The sequence below is a fragment of the Schistocerca piceifrons genome, chromosome 6 (genome assembly GCF_021461385.2).
Source record: "Schistocerca piceifrons isolate TAMUIC-IGC-003096 chromosome 6, iqSchPice1.1, whole genome shotgun sequence".
In the NCBI taxonomy this organism is placed as follows: Eukaryota; Metazoa; Arthropoda; class Insecta; order Orthoptera; family Acrididae; genus Schistocerca; species Schistocerca piceifrons.
Genome location: NC_060143.1, coordinates 261643598 through 261658847, shown reverse-complemented (window position 1 = coordinate 261658847; position 15250 = coordinate 261643598). Strand labels below are relative to the sequence as shown.

Genomic DNA, 15250 nt, shown 5'->3' with positions numbered 1-15250 from the left:
AAACCAATAATTCTATTCAAAAAACTATGCATTCAAGACAGTTAAATAAAAGTTAAGTAAGAGAAATGTAGAGCTTAGTCAACTGTTTACTTCCAATTGTTCTCTGAGTAAAAATATATTAAATATCTGGGGGAAATGAGCTGCTATGCCTGCTGCAATTCTAACAGAGACCTGTAATTCAGAGCATTGTTAATAATGAACAACTAAAAATAATAATTACAGGTAGATATTTATTCTGCACTTGAATGTTCTGTGAAATCTGGAAATAATTCAAAGGGAATACTGCACCATTCTGAATCTGTCTTCTTATCCATTTATGCTTTGGTACTTATTCCCCTTGAGTAAGGAGGCATGTCTCAGTCTACTTTCTTAATATTTCCGTATTGATTGAGATGGCACAGTCTACAGGCTTTAGACTAAATATCTGAACTTAAAATATTAGGCTCATTAAATAGAGATGGTGGCCGTGCTTGCTGATAGCAGTCCATTTCATATGCTACCATACTTTGTGTTGGAGTGTAAAAAGTTCCAGAGGCCCATAACTCTGCAGTTGTTTCTGCATATTTAATACGAGCAATGCCACTGGCAAGTGAAAGCTATCCACAGCATTGCAGACTGTACACTCTGTGTGAGCTGCCATATTTAACATGTTTGCTCTAGACTCACAGCTGATCATCAGAAGTTTTCATATGATTTCCCCTTGAGATACACTAATTTTGTGAGAGTCCACCTATAGAACGTTTTGTTCCTCCCTCCCCTGATGTTGGGGATGATGTTGGGTGGGCCATAGATAATTACAGGAAGTGTAAATGTTCACACTGAATACAAGAATTTATTTGTTTTGTAAATATGGCTTCCTATTATCTATGGAATAATATCATTATTACCAAATACATATTTTAAATTTACCTTTGTAGCTGTTTACAACAGGAATTTGTATGAAAACTTTCATCATTTGATTTGTTAAGTATCCTGCAGGTTCTGATAGATCTTGTTAGCAAATATATGTAGTGTTTCATTAGTTACAGAAAAAAAATACAAAAATCACCCATTATTTATAGTTGTGCTCACGTATCTCAAGTGAAATGCAGTGCTGCAAATTGTAATTGTATTTCGTACTACATAATTGATTGTAGGCCTGGAAAATAGGGAAGGGATATCTGTTTTCCTCACCTCTTAATGTCTAGTACTTTCTGTAACTTTATTCAGAAGAGAGTGTTAGAGAATGTGATGAAAGCACAAAAAATGATTAGGATACAATGTACCTTTTATGACCTGTGTTGTGTTTTTGTTAAATATACAATACAGCTCATAAAAGGTATAGTGTATTGTGTATCTTGTGTATATGAGTGCTTATAAATGTAACTGTCCAATCATTTAGCTTCTTGAAAAGAGTAAAAATATTGTTTCATTTCAGATCATATCTCCTCATGACAAGAACATACAGAAGCATATTTTAAATAATCTTTGCCCCTGGGAAAATTCATGGGACACATCAATATTACAAAGTAGTCCTCTCATGAAAGACCCTCTACGAGAAGTGTGGGATGCATACTATAGCAGAATTCAAGATGACATATTGTTTGCAAATTTAAATGCTAACACATCAGTTAAATTTACATATACACCACTGCATGGTGTTGGATATCCGTATATGTTACAGGCTTTTAACACAGCCAATTTTAAGGTAATGTATTAATGGGCAAAAATACTGACATCTAATTTCATGTACTTCATATATATATATATATATATATAAAAACAAAGATGATGTGACTTACCAAATGAAAGTGCTGGCAGGTCGACAGACACACAAACGAACACAAACATACACACAAAGTTCAAGCTTTCGCAACAAACTGTTGCCTCTTTCCTGATGAGACAACAGTTTGTTGTGAAAGCTTGAATTTTGTGTGTATGTTTGTGTTCGTTTGTGTGTCTGTCGACCTGCCAGCACTTTCATTTGGTAAGTCACATCATCTTTGTTTTTAGATATATTTTTCCTACATGGAATGTTTCCCTCTATTATAACCATATATTTGTGTTTGTTTGTGTGTCTATCGACGTGCCAGCGCTTTCGTTTGGTAAGTCACATCATCTTTGTTTTTATATAATAGAGGGAAACATTCCACGTGGGAAAAATTATATATAAAAACAAAGATGAGGTGACTTACCGAACGAAAGCGCTGGCAGGTCGATAGACACACAAACAAACACAAACATACACACAAAATTCAAGCTTTTGCAACAAACTGTTGCCTCATCAGGAAAGAGGGAAGGAGAGGGGAAGACGAAAGGAAGCTTGTGTCTGTATGTGTGGATGGATATGTGCGTGAGTGCGAGTGTATACCTGTCCTTTTTTCCCCCTAAGGTAAGTCTTTCCGCTCCCGGGATTGGAATGACTCCTTACCCTCTCCCTTAAAACCCACTTCCTTTCGTCTTCCCCTCTCCTTCCCTCTTTCCTGATGAGGCAACAGTTTGTTGCGAAAGCTTGAATTTTGTGTGTATGTTTGTGTTTGTTTGTGTGTCTATCGACCTGCCAGCGCTTTCGTTCGGTAAGTCACCTCATCTTTGTTTTTTTTATATATATATATATATATATATATATATATATATATATATATATATATAAGAGATGTGTTTACTTAATGTTTTAGAGCCTACAGCATCTTTTGTGTTAATTTATCATTTAAAATGTCATTAAAGAACAAATAAGATTGCCCATTCATAACATACATCTAAATTGTTTGTGTGTGTGTGTGTGTGTGTGTGTGTGTGTGTGTGTGTTGACTTTATGAGCATTCTACAGTTAGGTTATCAATGCCCTGATACCTATTTGCATATTCCCACAGTGACAGCTAGCCTTAATTTTCACATTCACATTTTTACAATTGCCAGCAGTGTTTGATTGTTCTCTTTTCAGTTACATAGATCAATTTACATAGTGTTGTGTAAATTGTTCATCTTCTATTGTTTATCAATTTACTTGGTGAAAGATTGCCATAATGTATCTCTCAAGTAAAATGCAAAAAGGTCTGCTGTTTCCCAATAGCTATGTGCACCATGGTTGTATTACTGATAAACACTCAGCTGCACGAGAGCTTGTTAGTCGTGAATTTTAAAATTTTCCGGCGAATTGACTGTTCAAACAAATTTCAAGCTTGCAGCCGGTCGTCGTTCAATACTTCGCACGATATTTCAACTGGGCACTTGCCAGTCATCTAAAGGTGAGCCATCGCAGACTGGCGAAAACGTCCTCCGTTCCACAATATATAGCGTACTGTAACTATTCTGCGCGTGCGTTGAAAACTTGATAGATAGGTAAAAGTGGTTTTCCGCTCACCATCGAAGATTGCGGACCTTGTGGGATCAGTTAAGGACAATCTGTTACTACGAAAGGCGGGAGTTTACAAGATACCATGCCAATGTGGTATGGCTTACATAGGTCAAACCACACGCACCGTGAAAGAACGCTGCACTGAACATCAGCATTACACCCGCCTTTTGCAGCCAAGCAAGTCCGCTATTGCTGAACATTGTATTTCTACTGGACATTCAATGGAGTATGAGAAAACAATGATTTTGTCCACAGCAACATCTTTCTGGGACTCCATTATTAAAGAATCCGTAGAAATGTGACTGGCAGAAAATCTGTTAAACCGTGACAGCGGCTACCAGCTGGACAGTGCATGGAATCCCATCATCTCTACGATTTACTCAAATCAAAGACAACAGAGTGCGTCGATGGCTGTGGCAAACAGCTGCGCAGAATAGTTACAGTACGCTATATATTGCGGAACGGAGAACATTTTCGCTAGTCTGCGACGGCTCACCTGAAGATGACTGGCAGGTGCCCAGTTGAAATATTGTGCGAAATATTGAACGACGACCGGCTGCAAGCCCGAAATTTGTTTGAACAGCTTGTTAGTCAATCCCCAACCTCATACCAAGTGATGGAAAAACTGCATCTAGTTTGTGTCACTTATAGCAAAATGTGAATGGTATGGTGGTTTCTTGACTACTCTTACAATCTGCAGAATGCGTGTGCAATATTTTCAGTTGCTGATAAGATGTCAGAACTACTATAAATCACATATTTTTTTTTTGTATAATGCTCACTTTCTCAAGACAAGTTCTAGAGGCTCAGATGATGAAGAGTTTATTACTCTCTATGGGTGAGTTGGGTAATGGGACCCCTAATGTAAACATTAGTAACTTTGGAGAAGGAATTAATGTCCATTATAAATTTGATAACACATTTTAAAACCAATGTGCCATAATGGTTGTATTTTAAGATGATAATAGTCCTCTAGCCATAAAGAACAATACATTCTGATAGTGCTTTCAGTATGGTTTATGAATTGCTGGGAGCTTCAGTCCAGAATTCCATAATTCGATTAAGATAGAATGATGAATTATTTACGAATAAAGGAGACAACTCGCCAAAAGGCAGATGCGCTATGTCTGCGATACATACACAAACAAAAGGTACAGAGCTTTGCTAGCTTTCGGAATACACTTCTTGACTGAGCACAGTGTAGGAAGACAGGCGTGTGCCTGTGTGTGTATGCGCACATGCTTGCGTGCATGTTTTCCCTACAAGCTTGAAAAAGAAAGTGCATTCTGGAAGCTATCAAAGTGCTGTACCTTTCATTTGCATACGACCCATGGCTTCTTCCTTTCGGTGAGTTGCCTCCTTTATTTCTAAATAATTCATAAGGTAGAAACATAAATGTTGAAATTTGAGTGCCTCAATGGTCTTCCCAGGAAATGTTGGAATTGTTTAACGATAAACTGATAACATTCCAGGAAAGAGCAAATGCGAGATATGAATAGAAAATGCCATGGTGGAAGTCAGGCGTGAAACAGGAACCAGTCCTGAACAAAATTGTCTCCTTCATGACAACTGTTATGGAGACCATGTCAGCTCACAAGATATCCAAAATTAACAGAGCAGAACACACAGATAGATTACGTGTTTCCCGATTGTCAGTCAAGCGTCATGCTGATGTCTCTTCACATGAGGTACCTAAATGGATTTTGGTTTGTATTGAGGATTTTTTGGCAATCAGAATTAGACATTCCTTTCATTTGTTAACCTGTAATTCATTCTCTGTCAGTTCAGTCCAGTCAATATGACAATATGTTAATTTATTTTTAATGAGTGATAGTCGTCCTGGGGTGCACTGACTTGCTAGTACTGCAGGCTGATAACCTCTCACTGTGACCATGTAGGTGTCATAAAAAGAAAGAAAAATAAAAGAATTACATAATTAGCTCTCATCACTTGTTTCACAAGTATGATGATGATGCCTTTGGTTTGGTTAACAATGTACCAATGGAATGAGAAGGAACCCTAATACATTGTACAGTGAATATACCCTTCTGCCTCCCAGTTCTCAGTATTTTACACAATATTGGTATGCTTGTAGGTGTACCACTTATGAAAGCACAAGAAACGTTTTGTGTGTGACATAAATACATAGGCTTCCACGGCGGGTTTAAATCTCATTAAAATACTTCTGGGTGTACTACCGCATTGCTTATAAAATACATAAATTGCTAAAATACTAAAATAATGGACGTTGTGTCCTGTTGCAGCACCCTCAAGGCATATGAAGTATTATAGCTCTCGAGTATTTTATAAGGTGATATGGCATTACACCTTGAACAATTTTAATGAGATTGTTTATGCAGGAAGTTAAACGAAAGCATTATAACTACCTGTATGTGAGTCTTACCAAAATATTCTGACATTGAATGAGAAAATTGTTGTCTAGGCTGGTATTAACTGAGTGCTTGATATGGACAAACAGTCCAGATCCAGGTCAGTCTCTCTCTCTCTCTCTCTCTCTCTCTCTCTCTCTCTCTCTCTCTCTCTCTCTCTCTGTGTCTCTGTTTCTTGTTGTTATTATTTCAGTTGCTGCTGAGATGAGTTCATATATCAGCTCACAAAGTTTTTTGAAAGTAAGTTATTTTTAGATGCATTGAGTAATCTATACTAATATGCCTGACTTCTGTTTGTTCATTTACTGCAGCCATTTATAGTAGTTGAAGAACAGAAGGAACCTGATCCAGAATTTCCCACTGTAAAATTTCCAAACCCAGAGGAAGGAAAAAGTGCTCTGAATCTTTCTTTCACCACAGCAGAGGCTCATGGAAGTATCATTATTATTGCCAATGATCCTGATGCTGACAGAGTGGCAGTAGCTGAGAAGTCTTCTTCTGGGTAATTGTTTTAAATTGAAAGGCTTTAAATTATAAAAGTAGTTTCTGTATCCATCTTTCTATGACTATCATCTTCCACCTTTAATGTTAATAATGTTGATTCAAGCCAAACGTAATTTATGTTGTAATTATTACCATTATCTAAATGTTGGACCAGCCTTTTTAATTTGTTATTGTCCTCACTTTGAACTTTCTTTAGTCATCAATTCAAAGTTAAATTAAAGCTGAATAAGTTGTGCCACTGCTAATGCACGAGACAACTATCACATTAATGTCTTCAGACGTACGTGTGTGTGTGTGTGTGTGTGTGTGTGTGTGTGTGTGTGTGTGTGTGTGTGTGTAGAGGGGGGGGGGGAGGGAGATATATAAGATATATATATCACCAACAGTGCCTGCCACGGGCCCCAGTCTGTTTAAGCCTAACTGAGCCGAGCTACACTTGGCCTCAGTTCTGTGTTTATTGCTACAGCTCCTTGTGTACACAATTGGTTTCCCCTGAATGTTATTTAAATACTATGTTCAAGTTTTAATGCTTCCATAGAATAAAGTTGTGTTCAGTCTACTGGTCGTGTTCTACTCATACCTAACTACAACACGATTGGTGGTGATTGTGGTCCTGTTCTCCATGCAAATTTTTACTCTGGATGATACACAGTTTATTCTCACAATGGCTGATGGTGTTACACAGAACATTTTACATCAATAGGTAGACCAGCAAAAATCATTCACCACAGATTTGCACTACCAAATCATGGGTTCTGGACAATCAAACTCAGGTACTTCAATCGTTGGCTTCTGTTTTTTCTAGTTGGCATACTCCTCGGTATGTCTGTTTTGCACTCCATGGCCCCTGAAGTTCTCCCTTTTCTAAATATGATGAGTCTGTTGAGTACTGGGACACATACGAGAAACATCTGCAACAACACTTTCCAGCTTTTGGGCTTACTTTTGCCATTTTATGTCGTGCCTAGTTCCTTTCCTGGATATCACCAAGAATGTGTCAAGTCTGTGTCAACTTACCCCTTCGCAACATCTACATTTACATCTACATCTGCATCTACATAGATACTCTGCAAATCACACTTAAGTGCCTGGCAGAGGGTTCATCGAACCACCTTCGCGATAATTCTCTATTATTCCAATCTTGAACAGAGCACGGAAAAAACGAACACCTGTATCTTTCCATGTGAGCTCTGATTTCCCTTATTTTATTATTACGATTGTTTCTCCCTATGCAGGTCAGTGCCAACAAAATATTCTTACATTCGGAGGAGAAAGTTGATGATTGAAATTTTGTGAGATTCTGCCTCATTGAAAAACGCCTTTGTTTTAATGATTTTCACCCCGAATCTTGTATATTGTTGGTAACACTCTCCCCCTATTTTGTGATAATACAAAATATGCTGCCCTACTTTGAACTTTCTCAATGTAATCTGTTAATTCTGTCCGGTAAAGAGCCCACACTGCACAGCTGTACTCTAAAAGAGGACAAACAAGCTTAGAGTAGGTAGTCTTTTTAATAAATCTGTTACATTTTCTACGTGTCCTGCCAACAAAACCCAGTCCTTGGTTTGCCACCCACACGACATTTTCTCTGTGTTCTTTCTAATTTATGTTGTTAATAATTGTAATTCCTTGGTATTTAGTTGAATTTATGGCCTTTAGATTTGGCTGATTTATCTTGTAACCAAGGTTTAATGGATTCCTTTTAACATTCATGTGGATGACCTCACACTTCTCATTATTTAGGTCAGTTGTCAATTTTTACACCATACAAATATTTTTTCTAAATCATTTTGCAGTTTGTTTTGATCTTCTGATGACTTTACTAGACAATAAATAACAGCATCATCTGCAAACAACCTACGACAGCTGATCAGATTATCTCCTAAATCATTTCTATATATAACAGCCAGCAGAGGGCCTTTAACACTATCTTGGGAATGCGAGAAATTACTTCTGTTTTACCTCGATGAATTTCCATCAGTTACTATGAATTTGACCTCTCTGACAGGAAATCACAAATCCAGTCACATAATTGAGGTTATATTCCATAAGCACACAATTTCACTACAAGCCCCTTCTATGTATAGTGTTGAAAGCCTTCTGAAATCTAGAAATATGGAACAACTACTTTGTCCACCCCTTATATGTGTTGCTTCAGAAACTTGCTCCTTTTGTTTGGTCTGCAGCCTTTGAGTGTACCTATCTGCAACTTAAGGATAGTCTTCACTCCGTGTTGTGTCATGCAACATTTCATTCTGGTAAGCATCTAGTCCTAGCCCCGGACAGGGTCCCAGTACAGCTTGGGGATGTCCTGGCCCATCACCATTCAGATGGCTGCAAGCAACCTATTGCCTTTGCATCAAAAACAGTCAACTTGGCTCAGTAACGTTAGTGTCAGTTGGGGAAACATGCTCTTGCTGTTGTCTAGCCCTTAAAATTTTCATGTGTTCTTGTATGGTGCATAATTTAATTTAATTATCAACCATAAGTACTTGGTTTCCCTGTTAAGCTCACTGGTGTCCTTACTGGACAAAGCCACTCATTATCTTCAACGCTGGGCTCTGTTCTTGCTCCGGGTCAATTATGAGAGCCATTTTCATCATACATCACAGCATGCAAATGCAGATCCTCTGTCCTGGCTCTCCATGAGCCCTGACCCTTCGTTCATCCAGGATAAACTGCTTTGTTTTCAGCTGGTTATGGAGAAGAGGCACACAGTGCATGGTTTCCCCATCACCTGTTTCCATATTATCTCTGCTGTGGCGATAGATCCGGTGCTCCAGCAGGTTGTACGAATGATACGACATGGGTAGCCTGATGGTCCATCGTGCCGGCATCAGCCCCACTTCATAATTTATAAGCATAGCGCCATTGCCTCTTCCTCTTGGGTGGCATTATTCTCCTATTGACAGGGTTTACTTCTTGCTTCGTGGTTCCAGCAGCTCTGTGGTGGAAGGATCTCTGCTTATTACGTCGAGGTCAGCGGGGATCTCTTGCATGAAACTGGTGGCGCACAGCCATTTGCTTTGGCCGTGCGTTGATCTAGAGGTGGAACATCTTGTTGCTGTCTGCCGCAAGTGTTACACTCAATAGGCAATGCAGAGCACTGTTTTTTTGCTACAGCTGGCCCCTATACAGGCCTTGGGAAATAATCCACCTTGACCCTTCTGGTTATTGTCAGTTGATTCCCCCCCCCCCCCCCCCCCTCCCTTATGTCATTTGTTACCTGTCTGCAACAGCAGATGTGACTGTCAAAGATATTCTCCACAGCAGGTTTGCCTTGCATCCTCGTTTTGGACAATGGTCATCAGATTGTGCTGCAAGGACTCTTGTACACACAATGGTATATGCCAAGTCACGGCACCTCCCTACCATCCACAGTCTAACAACGAGGTGAAATGCCAAAGTTTGAACATTTAAAATGCAGATGCACAAGCACGCAGAAGATTTCCCAGCTCTCACATTTTTGTTTAAGCTCTCACAGAATGACATCAAATTGGGGCCAAGATTCCTGTTGAGCTCCCTTCTGCCACAAATGCTGTTCAACCTCTTGCTGCCAGGTGTGCTTTCCCCAGCGGTGCTGGTTTCATCGTTGTTCACACTCGAGACAACAGTCTGGGCCAGGGCATTTATACAGCATCCTTACTAGATCCTGGTTATTGTCCACAGCCATCTTCATGATATGAGCTCAATGTTGACTCGTGGCACGCCTCTGAAAGCATTTGCATCACAGTATGGATGCAGGACCCTCTTCATTGGGCTGTGAACCTAGCACTTCATTCTTTGTTGGCCCTCCAGGATTCCAGCAGGCCTGATCGTGCCCACCTACCCTGGTGGTTTGGGCTTTGCTTCATCAGCATTGACGGCGGGTTTGCTTCCTGTGGGCAGTGCCAGCACCTCCCAATGCGCTGAGCAGCCACTGCTCTCAGTGGGGACAGAAGTCGGTTATCCATCACCAGAGCATCTCCTCTCCATCCTTCATTGTCGCTGCTGATGCTGGTGCTGCTTTCGTGCACTCCTAAGTCCAGATGGCTCGCGTCCCTGTGACTGGTCCTGTACAGCAGTCACCTGTGGGCAGCTGGGGTGCCCTTGTCGCACTCATTTTCATCCATACACACTGGCCCTGCTGGATCGGAAACTTTTCGCGCCTGTGGCTGCTGCCCCCAGCTTCACCACAGATGTCATGAACATATCTTCAGTCACAGCATTGTAGACACCAGTGTCTGATTGTTCCGCCCCAAAAGGGAGGGTTAGTGTAGTATCCTGCTGGACAGAAGTTGGGCCTCAATAGCCTTCAAACAGTGTGCCTACAACTACCCAATGTGGTAGCCAGGGACAACCAGGTCTGTCGTGCACACGTAGCATTAAACCTGCAGCAACTGGCATGGGTAGCATCTTTATAGCTACATACTTGGGCCTCTGGGCCCTCAGTTGTTAAATGTGTTTGAGACGTGTAAACTACTTTCATTGCATTCATGCTAGTGTCACTCTTTGATCCAATAAATAGTGTCTCTTGTACAGCTGTGTTTTCGTGTGCTCCTAATTGGAACATTTAATTCTTCTGTGCAGTGTGTTTGGATTATCACAGCATATGCCTGTAAAAAAAATGTTGAGTGCTCACTATTTTAATTGTTTTTGTCGGTCATATCCATAGAAAAAATACTGAGAGCTCATTATTTTAATTCTTATTGTCCATATTGAACTACAAAATTTAACACAAACCAGACAACACTTTGTAACTGAAGCTCATTTTGAAAGAGGATGTAAAGGGAAAGGTGATGTTGGTGAGCAAGAAAGGTTCAAAAATCAAAGATTGTGATTCCATTGTGTAGATAATGTCATATACTAATATTATTTGAAGTAATTACTAATTCCTTTATGTTTCTTTAACTTTAAGGGAGTTTAGATATGCAACTAATATCTATTTATCGGTCTTTTAACTTTCATTTTTGTTTCATGTTGCTTAGAAATATACTGCAACGCACCTACCCTTATTTTCAGTTGTTGTTGACAGATTTTATTTCTTAAAAAAGAGTCTCGATCAGACCTACTCTGTTTCTGTCACATCTTCTTTTACACTGCATATATCCCATATCTTTGCAGTGTCAGTATGTTAATTGTCAGATTTGGTAACGATAATGGTAGAAGGTGGCTTGATGTCCCTGTTGTAACCCCCTCCCCCTCCCTTCAATCTCCCAGTACTGAATCTGTGTACCCCAACTGTCTGCATCTGGTGTTGTCTTGTGATAGTACAAATGTTTTCTGAGTGTTTGCAAATTGTGTGACAGAGATGGGATTTAGTACCAGTCTGGTATTCACATAGTTGGATGTGTGAATCCACCTAAAAACCACACACAGGCTGGCTGGCACACCAGCCCTTGTTGTTAGTCAGCCAGGTGAGTTCGATCTGTGGCCTGTGAGCCTCCCCAGAGGCAGCATGCTAATGCATGCAGCTGTCTGGGTGGGTTCTCTGTTTCTGTCACTGATGCATTATATCTTATTCAGAGGCACGGTTATCTTGAAAGCAGGCACATTGTATATCATGTTGTTCCAAAACTGCCCCATGGGTCAAGGGCACTAGCAAGTGCCAATACTTGGTTTTAGTGCACCATGTTCCCACTTTGTTCTGCCATTTGTAGTGAGCCATTTGTCCATCCCTGACCAAGAATGCTCTGCTGAGGCATACAGTTGCTAGGTTACTGCCTGACTGCCCACATGTCAGCTGTTTGCCACCTCTGCTTGTGGGCAGGCATTTGAGTTGCAACAGCCTATCATACCGTATATCAACTTGAATGCAACTAGTGTTCATTGTCTTACATGGACATGATCAGTTACAAGCTGTCCATTCATATGATTGGTAACAGCCAGCTGTGGCAAGGCAAGTTTGACCATCCATTATTGTGCTGAGAATAACAGTGGCCGTTGCACAATCTATGCTATTTGGATTCTCCTCTAAAACATGTTTCTTAGAACTACACAGTTAGCATCTGATCCTCCAATACATCCTCGAACGTACAGTCTGTCTGGTGTCAATCATCACTGCTATCCTCCACTTTGTATGTACCTCTGTATCTGTTCCCACACCGCATCCTGAACCTCCTTTTCTTCCTTGCAGCATCATTATTCTACTTCCTGCTCACCCTCCTCCCATCTCCCTGCTTCACATGAGCTACATTTTTTTTTTTTTGGGGGGGGGGGGGGGGGGGGGGGGGGAATAGGTCATTCTGCTTCCCTCTATCCTGCTCCCCCTTCTCATCCCTTCAACTGCCCATCACTGTTTTTTGGAGCCTCACATACAACAACACAGTGCTAAACAGCTGAGCGTGATTGTTCTCTAAGGGTGTTCATATGGCCCTAATCTTACGTTCCGTCCATATTATCTGTCCCTGTCTGACTAAGATTAGTTCCTTCACTCAATTTTATTCCAACTAGATTTTTTTTCATATTAGTCTAATAGTGTTCATGTTACATGAGAAATCTGATGCTTATCATAAGCAAGCCACCGCTACCCACAATGCACTATTAATTTTTAAATATTCAGTTAAGAATGTTGACATTAGTAAGTAAATGTGTCAAAAAGTTCACAGTTTGCAAATTTTCATGAATGTGAATTTTGAATCCAGTCTCATTTTCAGAGGTGATGCGTGGCACGTATTTACTGGAAATGAGTTAGGTGCCTTGTTAGGATGGTGGAGCCTTTTTTGCTTCAGAAAACGCTTTCCGGAGACGGATATGAAAGATGTTTATATGATGGCCAGCACTGTCTCTTCAAAATTTTTGAGGTCCATGGCAAATGTGGAAGGATATAATTTTGTGGTACTGTAAGCTTTTTTTTATTACTGTTTCATGAATTATCTAATTAATAATGATTTTTTTTTTATAATTCAGTGTAATATATTAATGCCATCTGCTAGTATTCCAATCACATTAATTGAAGTTATCCGATAAACTGATTACCAATACAAAGTATAAGTTTTGCTAAAACCCTAAAGCAGAGTAGCTAAATTATAATAATGCAATTACAGTAAAGTGCCCGTAGTGATAACTCCACACTTTAAGTGGATCATTCAGCTAGTGTACATTACTGTATCTGTGCCAAGGAACAACATGTTTATATGGACTGTGTTCAGACAGTTTGTTATGACAGTTATGTATGGTTTACATTTGTTGGGTCATATTTGATGAAAATGTATTTTTTATCCATTAATGTACACTGTTTCTCTCCTGTGAAGATGATTGTAGTAACAAAATTCAAAAGAGAATGAACATACAGTTGTTCTTAAGATGGTACAAATATTCTTTTTTCAAAAAATTTAACAGCCATAGGTAGTCATTTACAAAAAGTTTTATGGCTAGGACGAGGTTAGATTTGAGAAGGTCATAAAAAAAATTAATTAGTTAATGAAGTAAGCAACCAGTTCACTGCATTGAGACTTCTGTGGCAGAGATACACAGAATAATATTCAAATATAAGATTATTTGATGTGCTTAACAGAGTAGCAGAACTGAATGCAGGTTTGACAACAATAATGTGATAGGTGGAGCTGCCATTAGCTAACATAACCATTGAAAATGATATAGAACAAAGAGATATGAGGTGCTATTATGGGGTGCAGAATGAGAGAATAATTGAGAAGTGGATGTACAAAGGAGAATGAATGAAAAGTTACTCTATCATGTAGATAAATATAAGACAAGGAAAAATTGTGGAAGAAATTTCAATTTGGTGAAGAAAAAAATATGAGATCATTTTCTGCTTTTTAACCTGTCCAGAAAATACATCGTGAAGAAATTCAAAGAGTCAATGCGTAAGTCACAGAGGTATGAAAAGTACGTAACCTTTCAGATTAATCATTTCAAAGGAGATCTTGCAATAAAGTAAATTTTAGGGATGGTTTTAACCATATTTTTGGCAACTGACTAAATATATAGAAGCATGAGTAAGTCACTTGATCAAATTTTTATCAACAGCTTGCATAACAGAATTTTGGAAAAGAATAAAATAGAATAAAATAGGCAACATTCATATTGATGGTAGCCGCACACACTATAAAACAACAAGGATGAGTAAGTATTAGTAAAACATTGACAAGAAATTAGACTAAAAGGGGCTGCAACATGTGTCAGAATCAGAGGAAAACAAATGAGTACCTGCTGATTAGACATTCCAACAGGAAGGAAGAAGCTCAGAGTATTCACAATTTAGAAATTGGAGTGAAACTCTTTGACAAATATACTCAGTACTGTATTCTGAAAAGGATAGTTGCTGGCTCAGGAATTCTACTCTAGCAGAGAGAAAGAGCAGTTGTATTTTTCAAAGTTGGTGCTGGAAACCACAGCAAACCCCTGCCCCCCTTTCCCTATGTTGCTCACTAGTATCAGAAAGCTGTGTCTTGTTGGTTCCAAAATTTAACCATTGTCTGGGCTCTGTTCCCCCGTATTGTTAGGAGAAATCCTTCATCTTATGAGGCCGCTATTGGCAGTTGAAAATACCACCTGAAAATACCTGTAATGGATTCTGAATGTGGATCTATTCTCCTATGCCTCATCTTAACATTACAACCATGTCAATCTTAGCCACTTTAACACAGTTCCTCCATTTTGCCGTCTCCACAACTGTAATTTGATCCACCCAGTTGGGTATGCTTTCATTGTTGTTTGAAATCAGCCATCTGGCTGTAAAGTGTCCAGTCAGTCATCTTGGCAGACTTCTTTTGGGAGATACTTCATGTAACAGGTGAATCTAGGTAAGTAAGTGGTCACTTCTGTGCAGGTCATAATACATTTCACACTGAGCATGTGAGCAGCAGAATGAGAGGTTTATGGCTGCAAAGAAACCCAATTGTGATCTGTGTTCATCAATATGTTGTTGACAGTTTGTGTGAGGCTCTCTATCGATCAACCTCCCGGAACAAATCCTGGTAGACACCCGTAGCACACCACAAGCATTAAGATCAGTGAAAAGGAGAAAGGGACAAAGGAGCTCAGCAGTAAATTGTTTGAGGATCTTACCATC

General features: G+C 39.5%; 1 protein-coding gene across 3 annotated transcripts in view; it reads left to right on the top strand.

Moving 5' to 3' along the window:
- The window catches only part of LOC124802890 (phosphoglucomutase-2), a 144674-nt gene that overhangs the window by 24799 nt on the left and 104625 nt on the right, over positions 1-15250 (top strand). For 2 of the 3 annotated variants that reach the window (XM_047263939.1, XM_047263941.1), the window contains exons 5-7: positions 1418-1687; positions 6039-6229; positions 12858-13050. In XM_047263939.1, the coding sequence (XP_047119895.1) occupies positions 1418-1687; positions 6039-6229; positions 12858-13050 (654 nt within the window). The remainder of the gene's footprint in view (positions 1-1417; positions 1688-6038; positions 6230-12857; positions 13051-15250) is intronic. The other variant, XM_047263940.1, reaches the window with a different exon arrangement.